General features: G+C 44.0%; 1 protein-coding gene across 2 annotated transcripts; it reads left to right on the forward strand.

Annotated features, from left to right (window-relative positions):
• Positions 1–939: 939 nt before the first annotated feature.
• On the forward strand, positions 940–19,019 carry LOC120031816 (protein Aster-B-like). Of its 2 annotated transcripts, none has more exons than XM_038977639.1 (17): positions 940–1,971; positions 6,905–6,989; positions 8,962–9,065; positions 9,810–9,905; positions 11,812–11,892; positions 12,113–12,228; positions 12,360–12,507; positions 12,733–12,925; positions 13,134–13,280; positions 13,658–13,782; positions 14,179–14,321; positions 14,689–14,792; positions 15,422–15,628; positions 15,976–16,069; positions 17,112–17,219; positions 17,775–17,895; positions 18,221–19,019. In XM_038977639.1, exons 1-17 carry the CDS (start codon positions 1,810–1,812, stop codon positions 18,308–18,310), a joined length of 2,124 nt encoding a protein of 707 aa, XP_038833567.1. In that variant the 5' UTR covers positions 940–1,809; the 3' UTR covers positions 18,311–19,019. The 2 variants fall into 2 exon arrangements, with proteins under 2 accessions (XP_038833567.1, XP_038833575.1); XM_038977647.1 differs by having other exon boundaries at positions 15,979–16,069.
• The last annotated feature ends 356 nt before the right edge of the window (positions 19,020–19,375 follow it).

Here is a 19,375-nt window from a genome sequence, read left to right on the forward strand (position 1 = left end):
AGAGCGCAATTTCAGCAGTAGGACTAGAGTCCTGGTATGAGCTCTGTTGTGGTTTGCCTGGTCAGTAGTGTGCAGTGGTCCGTGTGGTCAGTCACAGGGTTTACACTCTGTCCTGGGATGCACTGTTGACCACTTTCATTGATGAGTAGCTGGCCCTTCACTGGACAAGCTAAAGCATCCCAGACTGGCCAAGAGGATTTTTCGGCTTTCTGCTCTCTCACTGAGGACAAAGACTTTGTGTGTGTGTCCGTTTTCACACATTGGAATACGACTGAGATTGAGAGAAGGAGAGAGAGCGAGAGGCTACTGCTCTTTTTGTTTCGGGATTATATTTTGATTTGCTCAATTGGATTTTTAGATGTTGAACCTGCTTGAGCTGGGATTGTATGGTTTCTCTGTGTCAGTGTGGAAAGAGCTACTTTTTTCCCTCCATGTGGATTGTGTGTTTTGATATGTTGGGATAAATATTGCTTTTGGGAAATCATTTGAGGAGACCGTGCCTTTCTACAGCACCTTTGGAGGTATCGCTCTCTGAAATGACTTTGGGGATGACTGCAGTGTCTTAGCTCCCTAGGTTTCGTTATCCTGGACATATAAGTTGGCTCTAAACTCCATGTGAAGAGGACTGTTTTAAACCAACGTCTTAAAAGCATCGCTGGTCCATCCATTGATTCCAGACGACAAAGCAGTTGCATTTTCCTCTGAATTCTTTAACTGACTGGAGGCTTGTCCTGTGTCTGTCCCAGGTCTTAACCTCGTCTTAACCCGGGTTAAACTTGGTCCTGACTTGGTCTTAGACCGTTCTTAACCCGGACAAACCGGTGCACCTGGCTCAACTGGCCTCTCAAGACTTACGAGGGGGGATCAAATTTCCCCAAAAACAGGAACAGAGAGAGAGGGTGGGGGGTGGGGGGTGGGGGACATTCCCATTCCGGAAAAAGGGGTCTCCTGCTTTCCTGAGTGTAAATACGTTTCTCAGTTTACATTGTGGACACATGCCTAACTGTACTTTATGGATTTACCAGAGTAGTTAATGACACTGGCTGTCATCTGGAGTTCTCGCTATCTCCCAGCCTGGACTTTTAGCTGGAGAAAGGAGTAGCCTTCCGCTTGCCACTGGTCACCATGAATTCATGGTTGTGTCAGTCATGTCATGTCAGTCATGTCAGTCATGAATGTGGGTGTGTGCGATAGCAGGTACACCGATAGTTTCTAGGTTCTACAGTTTTTAGAGCGTTAGGAAACGTTCACGTTCCTTCATTCTTGAGTACTGAGTTGTGAAATAGGCTGTTGATAATTCTGTCTTTTTAAGTTATACTCGGCTCTAAAGCTCTGCCAGCTACCTGTAGTGGTCGAGCTGTAGTTGTGACAGATATCATTCCAGATAGCGCTGATTCCCAAGGCTCTTTGGGAGGGTTCAGAGACGCGTTGTATTAGTTCTGACCATACTAGAGGAGAGAGAAAGGGGGAGAGAGAGAGATAGAGAGGCAGGGGCTGATGACAAACAACCACTCCGCCGAGGGCTGAGGTTACTACAGGTCAACGGCAGCCTAGGCACTGTGTGCGTGTGCGTGCGCATGTGCGTGTGCGTCTAAGGGAGCAATCAGAATCATGATCCAGGCCTAAAAAACACTTGGCTCTCAGAGACAGCAAAGAATTCCACTCCGACGACAAAGGGGGAATACCAGACCAGCACCGACCGCTCTCCAGGCATAGAGACACTGCTCACACCTCTGACCAGAGAAAAGAGAGAAAGAAAATAAGAGGGAGGGGAGGGGTGAGAGCCAAAAGAACATAGAGGCCCAGGCCATGGATATTTCAGTCAGCATGGACACAGAGACAGTGAATGGGACAGACTGGGAGTGTCTGTCTGACTGGGAGGCTATCCCTCAGCCACACGACGATGAGACCCAGGCCGAGGCCCAGGCCCAGTGGGAGACCTGGGACTGGGAGTCAGAGAGGGTCCCAGCCGTAAGTTACCCTCCATTGAGCTGGGGTGGAGACGGGTGTGGGGGCGGAAGGGTGTTGGTGGTGGGGGTTACAGTTGGAGAATTCCAAGCGGATAATCTAGTCGGGGCTACCTCTGTGCTGTGCTGCAAAGTGACTTGTGGTCTACATACGGTCGCGGTCATTGTTTTGTACGGCTTTGGGGTGGAAACAGGATTGGTGATGAACGTCAAGTGCAGTGAACCTCGAAGTTTCTCTAAACTCTTAACTCCCCAACTCATAAACTTATCATCTCCCTGTTTACAAAATATCTAAATTCCCAAACCAGTGCATTAGAATCCAGTGCACTACTTTTGACCAGGGCCCATTTGGGACAGTACCTTAATTGCTCAGAGCGCTGCAATGAATCACTAGAGTTGTTTTGGTCTTTATATTTATTTAATTTGATTTATTGAACCTTTATTTAAGTAGGCAAGTCAGTTAAGAACAAATTCTTATTTACAATGGCGGCCTACCCCGGCCAAACCTGGACGACGCTGGGCCAATTGTGCGCCGCCCTGTGGGACTCCCAATCACGGCCGGTTGTGATACAGCCTAGAACTTGACTGCGGTTAGCTACGGCTCCGTGGTTCAGAGCCAGAGAGTGAAGATGTTTGACCTGTACTCTTTTTACATCGCTGAGCCAAGCCAAGCTGAACTGTACTAAATGTATCAAGGGTCTCAGAAATGATTTTAGATCACAATGAATAAAATTGCCTGGAGAGGGGGGACCTGTTCCTAGATCAGCACTCCTACTCTGTGATGCTTGTTAGATAATACATACCTGGTTTGGCATCCACCATAGTTGCTGGAACCGTGCTACAGAGTACACTGTACAATATAAAAAAGGGCCGTACGGTATTATCGGCACAATAGTGTGAAAAGGGTACAGCTCTGTCAGGAGCCATTTGAGACAAGCCCTGTGTGGAGAATGTATCAACATACTCTTAACGGTGAAGTGTGGATGGGATTTCAGTACTCCAGGTGGTCCGATGTTTTACAAAGTGAGGCTGGTCTTTTCTAGAACCGTCTGCCTCAGAAAATACCTCAGTGATGAGCTGATAGCCCTGAATGTATTGTTTGATGTGCGATTTTCACCTCGATGATCAGCTACATATTTGAACATGTAAGCTATAATATCCAATCACTAATATATATATACACACTACATGACCAAAAGTATTTTGACACCTGTTCGGCGAACATCTAATTATAAAATCATGGACATTGATATGGAGTTGGTCCATATTGCTGCTATAACAGCCTCCACTCTTCTGGGAAGGCTTTCCACTAGAAAGCCAATGGGGAAGGTAGCATTCAATGGGGTTGACCTCGGGGTTCTGTGCAGGCTCTTCCACACCGATCTCGACAAACCATTTCTGTATGGGCCTCACATTGTGCACAAGGGCATTGTCATCCTGAAACAGCAAAGGGAAGGTAGCATTCTCCTGGCATCCGCCAAAGCCAGATTCATCAGACTACCAGATGGTGAAGCGTTATTCATCACTCCAGAGAACACGTTTCCACTGCTCCGGAGTCCAATGGCTGCGAGCTTACACCACTCCAGCTGACACTTGGCATTGTGCATGGTGATCTTAGGCTTGTGTGCGGCTGCTCGGCCACGGAAACACATTTCATGAAGCTCCTGATGAATGGTTCTTGTGCTGACGTTGCTTCCAGAGGCAGTTTGGAACTCGGTAGTGAGTGTTGCAACCGAGGACAGATGATTTTACGCGCTTCAGCACTCGGCGGTCCCGTTCTGTGAGCTTGTGTGGCCTACCACTTAGTGGCTGAGCCGCTCCTAGATGTTTCCACTTCACATTATCAGCACTCACAGTTCACCGGGGCAGCTCTAGCAGAGCAGAAATTTGACTAACTGACTTGTTGGAAAAGTGGCATGCTATGACAGTGCCACATTGAAAGTCACTGAGCTCTTCAGTAAGGCAATTCTACTGCCAATGTTTGTCTATGGAGATTGTATGACTGTGTACTCGATTTTATACACCTGTCTGCAATGGTTGTGGCTGAAATAGCTGAATCCACTCATTTGAAGGGGTGTCCACATACTTTTGTATATGTACAGTACCAGTCAAAAGTTTGGACACACCTACTCATTCCAGGGTTTTTCTTTATTTTTACTATTTTCTACATTGTAGAAACTATGAAATAACACATATGAAATCATGTAGTAACCAAAAAAGTGTTGAACAAATCAAAATATATTTGAGATTTGAGATTCTTCGAAGTAGCCACCCTTTGTCTTGATGACAGCTTTGCACACTCTTGGCATTCTTTCAACTATTTTCATGAGGTAGTCACCTGGAATGTATTTCAATTAACAGGTGTGCCATGTTAAAAGTTAATTTGTGGAATTTCTTGCCTTCTTAATGTGTTTGAGCCAATCAGTTGTGTAGTGACAAGGTAGGAGTGGTATTACAGAAGATAGCCCTATTTGGTAAAAGACCAAGTCCATATTATGGCAAGAACAGCTCAAATAAGCAAAGAGAAATGACAGTCCGTCATTACTTTAAGACATGAAGGTCAGTCAATCCGTTAAATTTCCAAAACTTTTAAAGTTTCTTCAATTGCAGTCGCAAAAACCATCAATGCTATGATGAAACTGTCTCTCATGAGGACCGCCACAGGAAAGGAAGACCCAGAGTTACCTCTGCTGCAGAGGATGAGTTCATTAGAGTTAAGACATTGCAGCCCAAATAAATGCTTCACAGAGTTCAAGTAACAGACACATCTCAACATCAACTGTTCAGAGGAGAATGCGTGAATCAGGCCATGGTCGAATTGCTGCAAAGAAACCACTACTACTGGACACCAATAAGAAGAAGAGACTTGCTTTGGCCAAGAAACACGAGCAATAGACATTAGACCGGTGGAAATCTGTCCAAATTTTTGATTTTTGGTTCCAACCGCCGTGTCTTTGTGAGACGCAGAGTAGGTGAACGGATGATTTCGTCATGTGTGGTTCCCACCGTGAAGCATGGAGGAGAAGGTGTGATGGTGTGGGGGGTGCTTTGCTGGTGACACTGTCTGTGATTTATTTAGAATTCAAGGCACACTTAACCAGCATGGCTACCACAGCATTTTGCAGCAATATGCCATCCCATCTAGTTTGCGCTTAGTGGGACTATCATTTGTTTTTCAACAGGACAATGACTCAAAACACCTCCAGGCTGTGTAAGGGCTATTTGACCAAGAAGGAGAGTGATGGAGTGCTGCATCAGATGACCTGGCCTTCACAATCACCTGACCTCAACCAAATTGAGATGGTTTGGGATGAGTTGGACCGCAGAGTGAAGGAAAAGCAGCCAACAAGTGCTCAGCATATGTGGGAACTCCTTCAAGACTGTTGGAAAAGCATTCCAGGTGAAGCTGGTTGAGAGAATGCCAAGAATGTGCAAAGCTGTCGTCAAGGCAAAGGGTGGCTACTTTGAAGAATCTAACATCTAAAATATATTTTGATTTGTTTAACACTATTTTGGTTACTACATGATTCCATATGTCTTATTTCATAGTTTTGATGTCTTCACTATTATTCTACAATGTAAAAAACAAACAAACAAAAAAACAATTTAAATAAAGAAAAATCCTTGAATGAGTTGGTGTCCAAACTTTTTACTGGTACTGTATATACTTGTGTCTCTATCCATAGATCCATATTCTTTCTCTTGTATCATCTGCTCTGAAAACGGTCTTATCACTCCTTACAAACTAATTATATTAGGCTCATAGGGTAGACCCATAGAGATGTACTAGAGAGCTCATCTCCTATATCCGTAAAGGCCTCTTCTGTGACAGCATGCCCAGGGCCTATCTCCATTTTCAAGTGGTTGTACCCGCTATCCAACTGTGTGGCCAGCAAAGTAACACTAGCTTTAGTTCTAGGCGAATGGCGCTTACCTTACAGAGCACTGGGGTGGTTCGAATGACCCAAGGTGATGTGTGTCCAGTCCACCACCATCACCACCACTCTGAGGGCTAGTTGGCTGCATTCCCTCCCTTTTCAGGCTAAAGAATGCAGTGTTTGTGTGTGGAGAGACAGGCAGACTGGGCAGTGGTCAGCAGCACTCTGGAAGAAATGTGTTTATCTGAATCTCTCCTTTCAGTGAGAGGGATAGACAGAGAGAAAGAGAGAAAGAGAGACAGAGAGGCAGAGAGACAGAGAGAACGAGAGACAGAGGCAGAGAGAAAGAGAGGCAGAGAGAAAGAGAGACAGAGAGGCAGAGAGAAAGAAAGACAGAGAGGAAGAGAGACAGAGAGGCAGAGAGAAAGAGAGGCAGAGAGAAAGAGAGACAGAGGCAGAGAGAAAGAGAGGCAGAGAGAAAGAGAGGCAGAGAGAAAGAGAGGCAGAGAGAAAGAGAGGCAGAGAGAAAGAGAGAAAGAGAGACAGAGAGGCAGAGAGACAGAGAGGCAGAGAGAAAGAGAGACAGAGAGAAAGAGAGGCAGAGAGAAAGAGAGGGGGAACTCCAGCTGAAGCTGGGGTATTATTTGCATATTTTAGAGTGCTTGTTTAGTTTGTGATAGGAGGTTCTGGGTGATTTCAGGCTCTGACAATTTGTAGGGAAAGAGAGGACACACATCGTTTGAGTCAAGGCATGCAGTAGCCATGGTCAAATCACTGAATGTTAACTGTGAAAATCTACTGTAACAAGTCTACTACAATTTACAGAAAAAATAAAAGATGTTCCCCTGTGTTGTGCCTACTGGGCACAACCCATGATATTCAAATAAGTAAATACGTTCACAGTTTGTTCGTTGCTATCGGTGGGGGGGATTACACTTGCTTGTGTTTATAAAATATTTAATGTGTGTATTTATATTTATATTTATGAGTAGACTACTTTTGTGTAAATGGGTTGTCTCTCTCAATGTGTTGTATGTTATCCCTCTCTCCCCGCTGCAGGTATTGAGTCCCACGTATAAGCAACGCAATGAGGACTTCAGAAAACTCTTCAAGCAGCTACCCGACTCAGAACGCCTCATTGTGGGTGAGTAAGATGGAATGATCAATGAAAAACTATACCGAACAAAAATATAAACGCAATATGTAAAGTGTTGGTCCCATGTTTCATAAGCAGAAATAAAAGATCCCTGAAATGTTTCATATGCACAAAAAGCATATTTCTCAACAACAACAAAAAATTCTCAAAAAACTTTTTACATCCCCGTTAGAGAGCATTTCTCCTTTGCCAAGATAATCCATCCACCTGACAGGTGTGGGATATCAAGAAGATGATTAAACAGCATGGTCATTACACAGGTGCACCTTGTGTTGGGGACAATAAAAGGCCACTATAAAATGTGCAGTTTTGTCACACAACACAAAGCCACAGATGTCTCAAGTTTTTAGGGAGCGTGCAATTGGCATGCTGAATGCAGGAATGTCTACGAGAGCTGTTGCCAGAGAATGGCGTGTTAATTTCTCTACCATATGCCGCCTCCAACATCGTTTTACAGAATTTGGCAGTCCGTCCGACCGGCCACACAACCGCAGACCACATGTATGTGGGCGAGTGGTTTGCTGATGTAAACGTTGTGAACAGAGTGCCTCATGGTGGCGGTGGGGTTATGGCAGGTATAAGCTATGGACAACGAACACAATTGCATTTTCAGCAATGGAAATTTGAATGCACAGAGACACCGTGACGAGATCCTAAGGTCCAACGTCGTGCAATTATTCCTTCCGCCATCACCTCATGTTTCAGTATGATAATACACGGCCCCGTGTCACAAGGATCTGTACACAATTCCCGAAAGCTGTCCCAGTTCTTCCATGGCCTGCAAAATCACAAGACATGTCACCCATTGAGCATGTTTGGAATGCTCTGGATCGATGTGTACGTCACCGTGTTCCAGTTCCCTGCCGATATCCAGCAACATCGCACAGCCATTGAAGAGGAGTGGGACAACATTCCACAGGCCACAATCAACAGCCTGATCAACTCTATGCGAAGGAGATGTGTCAAGCTGCATGAGGCAAATGGTGGTCACACTGGATACTGGTTTTCTGATCCACACCCCTACCTTTTTTTTATTAAGGTATTAAGATATCTTTATTCCCAGTCGTGAAATACATAGATTAGGGCCTTATGAATTTATTTCAATTGAATGATTTCGTTATATGAACTGTAACTCAGTAAAATATTTCAAATTGTTTCATATGGTATTTATATTTTTTCTGTAACACCAGGGTGGTGTTCAGTAGCACACACCGTAGCAAAAACATTTCGCCACGCAACAAGGAAACCTGTGTTCTTATTGGACAATTGCAGACAGTAACTCCCCGTGTCGAAATGTTTTCTCCCTACTGAACATGACCCAGGTTTTATTTTCTTTGTGTCTTCAATAGTATGGATCTTTAAGTGATTTAAAATCTCCATGTCCCTCGACTTCTTTTGGTGTCTGCAGTGCAAACGCCTGACAAACTGAATTTTTAGTGACATACTGTACACTGTTACCACACCACAAGTGTATTCACTGATGTGAAACATTAAGAACAATCCAGATAGAAATTTTACCAGTAGAGCTAATGCAAGTCCCTATTCTACCCAGCAGACAATCATACCTGTTCTACACAACACATTTCTGAACAGAATGTACAGGCCCCAGATTCCGATTCATACGATCAGGTGGCTTTTTCTGCCATGGGAGCTATTTTGAAGCTCAAATGCGCATAGATGCAGCCTAGTCCTAGATCTGTTTGTGTTCTTGCCAACTCCATTTCTGTCATCGTCAAGCCAAACAGCCTGGCTTCACAGCAATCTTCAAACCTGAACATTCTATCATTAATGAAGCCAGACTGTTTGGCATGATAATGAGTGACAAAGGCGTTGGCATGATAACATAAATAGACTGGATAGATGTTTGATCTGCATATGTTTTATATTTATTGGTAGAGCGATGAGCCTCTAATAACCCTATGACTTTAATAACCGGATGACCTTTGACCCTGTGTGGCAGACTACTCCTGTGCCCTGCAAAGAGATATCCTGCTGCAGGGGCGCCTCTACGTCTCGGAAAATTGGATCTGTTTCTATAGCAACATCTTCCGCTGGGAAACGCTGGTATGGACTTTAGTTTCTTTTACCGTTCTCTACACTAGGTTACTCTGTCCCTTACTGTCCCAAGTTAGCCTCTACATAACAATGAGGTTATCTATTTTCTATAAATAGAAGGTATTCCACTTAAAATGAAACAGATTTGATTTGCTTGGTTTGTCCCATAAACTGCAGTATTAAAGCTACCGTCTGAGATTTGGGAATCTATTTAATTTCTGTCTTATTATAACATTTGGCTCCCGAGTGGCGCAGCTGTCTAAGGCACTGCATCTCAGTGCTTGAGGTTTCACTACAGACACCCTGGTTCGAATGCAGGCTGTATCACAACCGGCTGCGATTGGGAGTCCCATAGGGCGGCGCACAATTGGCCCAGCTTTGTCCGGGTTTGGCCGGTGTAGGCCATCATTGTAAAAAATTATTTGTTCTTAACTGACTTGCCTAGTTAAATAAATAAAATATAAATATATATGTACGATTTTATTATTTCATTGTTAACAAGCAACAAGAATGCAAACAAGTAATGTATAGCTGAAAAATATGGTTCAAACCATAAAATCTCTTGGATGCCATGGCCTGTCAGTTCTTGCATCTAGAGCGCTGTCTATGAATTTGAGTAGTGTTACATTTCCCTCCGCTGTTTACCAAAATAAGTGTTGTTGAGGACCCCATTCTTTTATTTTCCTAATCAAGGACTTTAACTGAATGTGTTATCTGTAGACTTCCACAGTTTCTCTCTCCCCCTCTCTCTAGCTGACGGTGCGGCTGAAGGATATCTGCAGCATGACCAAGGAGAAGACGGCCCGCCTCATTCCCAACGCTATCCAGCTGTGCACTGACAATGACAAGGTCAGCACTGGACACACACATACACATACACTTCAGAAAGTATTAACACCCATTGACTTTTTCCACATGTTGTTGTGTTAAAGTCTGATTTAAAATGTATTAAATTGAGTTTTTTTGTTTTTTTATCACCGGCCTTCACACAATACCCCATAATGTCAACGTGGATTTTTGACATTTTAACAAAATAATTTAAAAATGAAAAACTGAAATGTCTTGAGTCAATAAGTATTCAAACCCTTTGTTATGGCAAGCCTAAATAAGTTCAGGAGTAAAGATTTGCTTAACATATCACATAATAAGTTGCATGGCCTCACTCTGTGTGCAAGAAAGACTGTTTTTGTGTTTTACATAATTTTTTTATGACTACCTCATCTCTCTACCACACACATACAATTATCTGTAAGGTCCCTCAGTCGAGCCAGGAATTTCAAACACAGATTCAACCACAAAGACCAGGGAAGTTTTCCAATGCCCCGCAAAGAAGGGCACCTATTGGTAGATGAAAAAATACATTGAATATTCCTTTGAGCATGGTGAAGTTATTAATTACACTTTGGATGGTGTATCAATACACCCAGTCACTGCAAAGATACAGGCGTCCTTCATAACTCAGTTGCCAGAGAGGAAGAAAACCACTCAGGGATTTCACCATGAGGCCAATGGTGACTTGAAAAATTGTTTAATGGCTGTGATAGGAGAAAACTGAGGATGGATCAACAACATTGTAGTTACTCCACAATCCTAACCTAATTGACAGAGTAAAAAGAAGGAATTTTGAACAGAAAAAAAATATTCCAAAACATGCATCCTGTTTGCAACAAGACACTAAAGTAATTCTGCAGAAAATGTGGCAAAGCAATTCACTTTTTGTCCTGAATGTTTGGGGCATATCCAATACAGCACATTACTCAGTACCACTCTCCATATGTTCAAGCATAGTGGTGGCTGCATCATGTTATGGGTATGCTTGTACTTGTTAATGACCGGGGAGTTTTTCGTGATAAAAAGTAAACAGAATGGAGCTAAGCACAGACAAAATCCTAGAGGAAAACCTGGCTCAGTCTGCTTTCCAACAGACACTGAGAGATAAATTCACCTTTCAGCGGGACAATAACATAAATCACAAGTCCAAATCTACATGGGAGTTGCTTACCAAGAAGACAGTGAATGATCCTGATTGGTCGAGATACAGTTTTGACTTAAATCTACTTGAAAATTGATGGCAAGACTTGAAAATCGTTGTCTATTTAACTAGGCAAGTCAGTTCAGAACAAATTCTTATTTACAATGATGGCCTAGGAACAGTGGGCTAACTGCCTTCTTCAGGGGCAGAATGACATATTTTTACCTTGTCAGCTCTGGGATTTGAATTAGCAACCTTTCGGTTACTGGCCCAACGCTCTAACCACTAGGCTACCTGCCGCCCCGCCCCGCCCCGCCCCGCACCGCCCCATCTAGCAATGATCAACAGCCAATTTGACAGAGGTTGAAGAATTTTGAAAAGAATATTGGGAAAATGTTGCATAATCCAGGTGTGGAAAGCTCTTAGAGACATACCCAGAAAGACTCACAGCTGTATTCACTGCCAAAGGTGCTTCTACAAGGTATTGACTCAGGGGTGTGAATATTATGTAAATGAGATATTTCTGTATTTAATTTTCAATAAATGTGAAAAAATGTATATAAATATGTTTTCACTTTGTCATTATGGAGTATTGTGTGTAATGGGTGAAAAAAACGACAACAATTGAATACATTTTGAATGAATGCTGTAACAGAACAAAAAGTGAAACAAGTCAAGGGTTATGAATACTTTCTGAAGGCACTCTACACAAAGGTACATATACACATGGCTTTTCTATCAGGTTGGTGATGTCATATCTTATATTGTTCTTGCTTCCCACAGCACTTTTTCACCTCGTTTGGAGCGAGGGACCGGACATACATGATGATGTTCAGACTATGGCAGAATGCTCTGCTAGAAAAGGTAAGACTGTTACATTTATGATAGTTCACTTTTAATTAAACTAGAAGACTGGGGGCACTAGTGTGTATTTAGTCAAAACTTACCCTTTTCCCCTTCTTTCTCTTATCCCTCCTTCTTCTCTCTCTTTCCTCTTTCCTCCATCTCTCTATCTCCTCTTTTCTCTCTCTCTCTCTCTCTCTCTCACACTCTCTATCACACACTCTCTCTCTATCCCTCTCAGCCCTTGTGTCCCAAAGAATTGTGGCATTTTGTCCATCAGTGTTATGGCAACGAGCTGGGTCTGACCAGTGACGACGAGGACTACGTGCCGCCGGATGATGACTTCAATACCATGGGGTGAGTTTTGACCGCATACACACACACACACACACACACCGCCACCCCCATCACCATGCATCGTAAAGGCTGGCATCGTTCCCCGAGCTGATAACCTTGACCTACAGCTGTTGCGCGTCCCTGTGGTGTAGGTACTGCGAGGAGCTGCCCGTGGAGGATAATGACACCAACTTCGCCAAGATGCCTGACGCCAAGGGAGACACCAGCCCCCTGTTGTCCCACAGAGCCTTCCCCAACAACGCCCTATCCTGTCCGAGCACCATCGAATCACTCCTCCCCGTGAGTACCACTGGATATTATACCAAATCTTGCTGTGGATCACCTACAGACAAAACGTCATAAAGTGTTCTAGAGTCAGCGGCTCAGTCTGCTAGACCACCCCAGGCCACAGTTGTGGCATTTCAACCCAAGATAAATATATACCTGGCTGAGCTTCACAAGTATGTACTGTAGGTAGTCGGGCCTAGGGTTTCAGTTGAGCTCATGACCCCTCCTCCTCTATAGTTTAACTTGGCTGTCGTGGACGAGTTCCCCCTGTGTCTCCCCGATGGCGAACTCCTGACCCTCCAGTTGCCGGGGTTGGACAACCGGAGCAGTGGTCACAGTAGTCCCGCCCCCTCGCCCTCGCTGGACTTCAACGACAACGAGGACCTCCCTACCGAGCTCAGCGACTCCTCCGAGACGCACGACGACGAAGGTTTACACACCAGCACGCCCACTCGCTCACGCACACATTCACTATTTCACTCACGCACACTGTCACTCTTCATGTATAACACACGCACTTACTCTCCTCCCTCTTCCTCTGTGTGTGTGTGTGTGCGTGTGTGCGTGTGTGCGTGTGTGTGCGTGTGTGCGTGTGTGCGTGTGTGCGTGTGTGCGTGTGTGTGTGTGTGTGCGTGCAGCAGGGGAGGTGCAGGCCTTCCATGAGGACCTGAATGGGAAGCAGTACATAAACGAGGTGTACGAGTTCAGCGTTGACAAGATGTACGACATCCTCTTCACCGAGTCCACCTTCATGAGGGACTTCCTGGAGCAGAGACGCTTTTCAGGTGACACCACAGTACCCAGACCAGTTTTAGAGTCGGATTAAATGGACAGATGGGGACCTGATCCTAGATCAGCCCTCCTACTCTGAGACGCTTTGTGAATACTGGCCCTGTTCAGATACAGTCTCTTTCTTTCTCTCTTTCCTTCTTGTTGTTCTCCTTCCTTTACTGATCTGACATGGCTGGATTGGTGAAAGCGATATGGTGGAAACCCCGCGTTCACTTATCCAATAACTCCCAGATCAGTAATGGAAGGGAGGCAGGTAGGATGCATGTTGAAAGAATTGAACAAAACCTCAGTGTGTGTCGAACTAAAACTTCTGCAAAAGGTTATAGGAGTAAAGGGCTGATCTTTTTGTCCACCTTCACTATTTATCTAGACATAGTCTATCACCCCTGGAAGAAAGAGAAAGAGGAGACGGGCAACCAGACCAGAGAGATCATGTACACCATCTCCCTCACGAACCCCCTGGCCCCCAAGACAGCCACAGTTACTGAGACGCAGGTGAGTGGAGCCCCCCAGTGGCACTGCATGTCATAGCAGTTTTAAATGTTGTACACGGTTTGTTTTCATGCTTTGTTTGCACTCGACATACTGTAACTACACTCACTGTAACGTCACTGTTAAATGCAAGCACAATGGTAACTCTTTAAAATAAAAAAAATCTGTGTGCAATGCATTATGAATGCTATTATGGTTATGTACTGTATGCATTTTCATGGGCTGCATTAGTGAGCCATGGGTTATTATGAATGCTTATAGCAAGTCTTATTATGCATTATGGGTTTAGCACTTCATTTTTAGATTACTAATAGCTGAAAGTCATTTGCAGCCAACCAATAGCCGGAATAGGCCTTTTTTTGTCTGTTAACTCAACGGTGTCATATTTGTGTGGTCTAGACGCTGTACAAGGCCAGCCAGGAAAGCGAATGCTACATCATAGATGCCGAGGTGATAGCACACGACGTCCCCTACCATGACTACTTCTACACTCTAAACCGCTACGTGCTCACCAGGGTGGCCAAGAAGAAGTGTCGGCTCAGGTCAGATAGAATTCCTGTTTTCTGTCTATACTTCCTGTGAGTGTTCTGATTGGACACGTTCAGTTAGTATCTCCAGAGTTCACTCTGTTTAAAAACGCTTTGTCGCTACTGAACACCATCTTGATAATGCGGTACTTGACTCCTTTCGGTGAAACGTATTCTACCCTTTAGGGAAAGAAGTTACATTTGAGGTTGACGCATACAGTGGGCCAAGGAGGTGTGATGGGAGTTTATTTATGTGTGGTGTCTGTGCGTGTGTATGTCAAATCGAGTCAAATGTATGTGCCTCTGTGTGTGTGCGCATGTACATGTGCCTGTGTGTCTATGTGCGTTTGTGTGTGTGTGTGCATGTGTGTGTGACCTGCAGGGTATCCACAGAGCTGCGCTACAGGAAACAGCCGTGGGGGCTGGTCAAGGGATTCATCGAGAGGAACTTCTGGAGTGGCTTGGATGAGTACTTCAGACACTTAGGTCAGTTGTATCTAAAATATGACTACAACTACCAATGGTACAGTATGTAGCCTGGGAGTATTCTTGGAGCCTAGGATTTGTTGGCCTGATCCTCCATCCTGCCCTCTGTGCTCCCGTTTAGTTTCACTTCGCTTCATCAAGGATCTGTGAAGCGAAGCAGAATGTAAGCTCAAGAGATCAGGATGGTTGTACGAGGCTAAGGATCGGTACCTCTGAATTTTAAAACAACTGCCTGTGTTTGTATTCTCACTTGAGACACTGGAATAGGTACTGTTTAGATACTGCGTGTCCAAGAGAAATTATTGAAGTAAATATTTATTTAACTCAAAGAATGTGAGCACTGCTTAAACCTCTAGCTTGCATGCCAGTCTGTCATCTTAAGCTGACCATTTACAAGTTGTCTTGCCAAACAACCCAAGGCAACAACTCACAACAAATGAGGTGTACATAGCAGAAACATACCGGCATCCTGGCTATTAAATCTCTGCTTGATTTAGAATGACACAGCCTCTGAATACCATACAGTACCATACCTATGGGCCGGGTCAAAAGTAGTGCCCTATGTAGGGAATAGGGTGCCATTTGAGACACAAACACTGTGTAACACAGCTTCCTTTAACTCTTTCCAGAGCTGGAGCTGAGTAAGGTGGAGGTGGTCCTGGCCGAGCCCCACAGACAGTCCCCCAAGGCCAGGGCTCTACGGGCAGGGGCATTGAGGCGACGGAAACGGCCCCTGGTCCACCTGCGGCCCCCACACATGGACGAAGCCCTCAGCTCCGTCACCACGCCCGAGGACGAGGAGGTCACCCACCGCCACCGGATCAAACACGTGGCAGGTTAGAGGGGACTGACTGACTGACCGTTGATAGCTGTGTTTGACGCAGAGTATGGTGTACATTTTAGGACACCCTCAAGCCTTAAGCCGCTGTTATCAATTGCCAATAATACGGTTTCAATCAGACCTGGGTTCAAATACTATTCAAATTCTTTAGGTGCTTTTGATTGAGTTTTCCTTGCTCAATGGAACAACTATCAGAAAAATTCCCAGAATGTTTGCTGTAGCTTTTCCGAGCACAAACCGCGGTACAGGGTTCTAAAAAACAAACCTGCAACTGACAGGAATATAATATTAGGTCATGCATGGCTTTTTTGTATTGATCCAAAATGGCCGCCTCTCTTCCAGCAGGTTCCACTCAAACCAGATACATCCCGGACAATGTCCCAGGGGGCCTAGCGCTCTACAGTGTCTCCAAGCTACTCCTCATCATCAGCTTTGTGTGAGTGTCCTTCCACCGCCACCCTGGAAGCTGTCACAACTGCTGGTTGTTTAAAATACTCTTTCACCATGCTGTTACTGAGAGGTGGATCCATAGATATAGAATTACTAGAACGGACAAAGCCCCTAAGATGGCCGTTGTAGTCATTTAATGCTATGGGTGGAGAAGTCTGACTCTCACCCTCATATAGATCCATTGAAGTAACCATAGATATCTCTGGTCTCTACATTTCTCTCAGATGATGTTGAATGTTTTCGGTGTTATTAATGTGGCAACGTTGCCTGTTGTGAGTTGTGACTCATTTGATTAAATCTGGCCACATCAACACTTCTTGTTCTTGGTGTACCAATACACTTGGAAAGTGGAGTATGTCAAAAAGTAAACATTACTGGAGACACCATGCAGTTTTGAAGACATCATCGCATTTGCTTGCAAAGAGTGGTGCAGTTGCCTATTAACTCTAACTGCTTCTAAACTCTTTCGCTAGATACCGTTACACTGTTTGAAAAAACCTGTCTCCAAAACTGACCGAGGTGTCGCCAGTTTGAAAATGTTAACATTGTGACGTGCATCCATGCGTTTCCACTTTCTGTGCGTATTAAAACCAACCATTCATTGGTAATCGGATTTCCCCTCTCCTACTACTCTAAAGTAGAATGTAGTATGAGAGGGGACATATAAAACACTGTCTTCTTTCTCTCTTTTCTGGTGGTGTGTGTAATTGTCCTATCTCTCTCTCTCTCTTCTCTTACTCTCTCGCTCTCTTTCCCTGTCCCCATTCATGCATCCTAGGATCTGTATAAGGTATTCAACTTTTTTTCATAACGCCATGTTGATTTTGATGATTAGATGCGTTTGATGGACTTGTTTCACCCCGTACATACACTGGACCAGAGAATTAACATCCTTCCTTTGCAGTAGATGTAGGCATTCCCATTCCAGGAGAATCCTGATATCTCTCGTCTAACATAGACTTATGTCAGTAGTTTTACGCAGTTTCTGTCTTTCCTCTCTCTCTCTCTCTCTCTCTCTCTCTCTACAGCCTAGTATTGCTGGTGTTTCTGAACATGATGCTGTTCTATAAGCTGTGGATGCTGGAGTACACAACACAGAGCCTGACCTCGTGGCATGGCCTACGACCACAGGAAAGGTACTTCACACAAATACAACCCAATTCAATACCAGCACCGTGGAATGACTTTGGAATTGTAAGGTAGAGTTGTAGTATAGAACGGTTATTCAAGTTTTCCCTCCACAATATTACAGCAATTGACAAGACATATGGCAGATTCAAAACAACATTGTGGACCACTGTGTTTTTAGACACTATAAATTACCATAGACAGTCATAATACATATTATAAACCGGGTAGTTTGGGTGCTGATTGGCTGAAACAGCATTCCAGCCGCGTGTATATCATACAAAATATAGTACCATGTCTATGACTACTTGTTCACTGTTATATTTATGTTGGTAACTTATAATATCAATAATGCACTTCACCGTTTGATGGTATATGGCCAATGTACCACTGCGTTCAGTTGAACAACTGACTAGGTATCCCCCTTTCCCTTTATTCAGGCACTTTGCTTCTCCACTCGGACCTTATTGCTTAAAAGAATCATACATATCAGCCATAATACATTGCGTCCTCTAGATGGCGATATTTCACTGTGTTTGTGTGTGTGTGTGTTTCTCTCACAGTAAACTTCCACAGACGCAGCTGGAGTGGGCCCGGCTTCTGGAGTCGCAGCAGCGGTACCATGACGATGAGCTGCAGAAGTGGAAGGAGATCATCAAGTCGTCGGTGATGTTGCTGGACGAGGTGAGACAGCCGATCAGAACTGAGAATAGGGATTCATAACTGACTAATTGGGTCAGAGAAAGAATGTTCATTCACAAACTTTAAAGAACATTCAAGAATGTGTCTGTGTGTCATAGATGGTTGTTCAAACACACATGCAGTACTGTATTTAATGTGCTCCGTCAATATTTGATTTGACCCTGACGTGAATTTAGGATTGAATCAACTTGTTCCGCTTGCTAAATTTTTTTTAACAAATTGCACTTCATGTTGACTTGAATGCATGATCTGCAAAATGTTTTGTTTCCTTTTCCTTTCTTTTTCCTTGAAATGTTTCTTTTCCTAGATGAAGGACTCATTACTAAACCTGCAGAAGGGCATGGGCTTAAGAGACTATAACTCTGAATCGGAGGAGAAGAGGAGTCGATATCACTGACAAACAGACAATCCTAAGGCACCAGCCAGGACATTATGTGCAATATCTAAGGAACCATTTATGGGAAAGTCTTGGGAAAAGTCTTAGGAAAACAAGAGAAATATGTTTTCTTGCATGGGGGAATGACGACAGGTCTCCCAGAACGACCGACTCCACTCCCACCGCCCAACGTCTGGCAGAAAGTTACCTCATCACCACCAGGACAGGATTGGGGCGGACGCCGTCTGCACCGTTGCATCATGGGAAAAGACAGCGGTGCCATGACCTACATTGGCCTAAACTCTGACTTTTTTATCACCTCGTTCTCTGAGAATGCTGTACTGTAAAGTGTTTTGTTTTGTTTGTTTTTTGGGGCCACGTACGGACAAAGCAAAGATAGAAGGGATGGGTCAGGGAAGCTTGCATTTCTTGTCTCCGTCGGGAAAATGTTTTTGTTTTCGGTGGAGATGTGTATTGAAACGTCGGCATATTTGTCTCAGAAGAGCAAAAATAATACTGGGTCAGGGGTTCCTTGTGTTCCTCCGTCGCCTTTTTAGGAACTCTTGGACAAAGTTTTGGAGCTGCAGTATCCCTTTTTTTTTTACAGACCTTTGGACTCTGGGACCACGATCATAAACGGAACCACAATCAACATGCAGTGTTTCAACACAACCCATCATTTCTAGGATGGAACCACCAGGAATCATAGTATATTATAAATACATATATATATATATATATATATATATATATATATATATATATATATATATATATATATCTATGTATTTATATATATATATGAATATGAATATATTATAATGACGTATGTCTTTTTTTGTAGAAGTCAGGGCAAATTTTTACCAGGCTTCCATGGTGTATCAGGGCAGGTTTCCCTGAAAGCTTGTGCCATGGCGTTGTGTTTCTATGTTTATGTGTTCATGTTTTCTAAGGCATGTTCTCTACTGCGTGTAGAGTACCCCTACCCCTTTGATTTGTATTTGTGGACAGGGGAGCTAGCCATAGCTTTTAGCAGCAGTGAGAATGTATTGGGTAACTGGTTACGTTGCCAGCTTGTTAGCATAC

This window comes from Salvelinus namaycush, chromosome 3 (genome assembly GCF_016432855.1).
Source record: "Salvelinus namaycush isolate Seneca chromosome 3, SaNama_1.0, whole genome shotgun sequence".
Lineage (NCBI taxonomy): Eukaryota > Metazoa > Chordata > Actinopteri > Salmoniformes > Salmonidae > Salvelinus > Salvelinus namaycush.

Coding starts and splice junctions, on each gene's coding strand:
- LOC120031816 (XM_038977639.1), top strand. CDS start 1,810: ATGGATATTTCAGTCAGCATGGACACAGAGACAGTGAATGGGACAGAC. Junction 13,783..14,178: donor CCACAGTTACTGAGACGCAG/GTGAGTGGAGCC, acceptor TGTGTGGTCTAG/ACGCTGTACAAGGCCAGCCA. Junction 15,629..15,975: donor CCGGATCAAACACGTGGCAG/GTTAGAGGGGAC, acceptor CCTCTCTTCCAG/CAGGTTCCACTCAAACCAGA.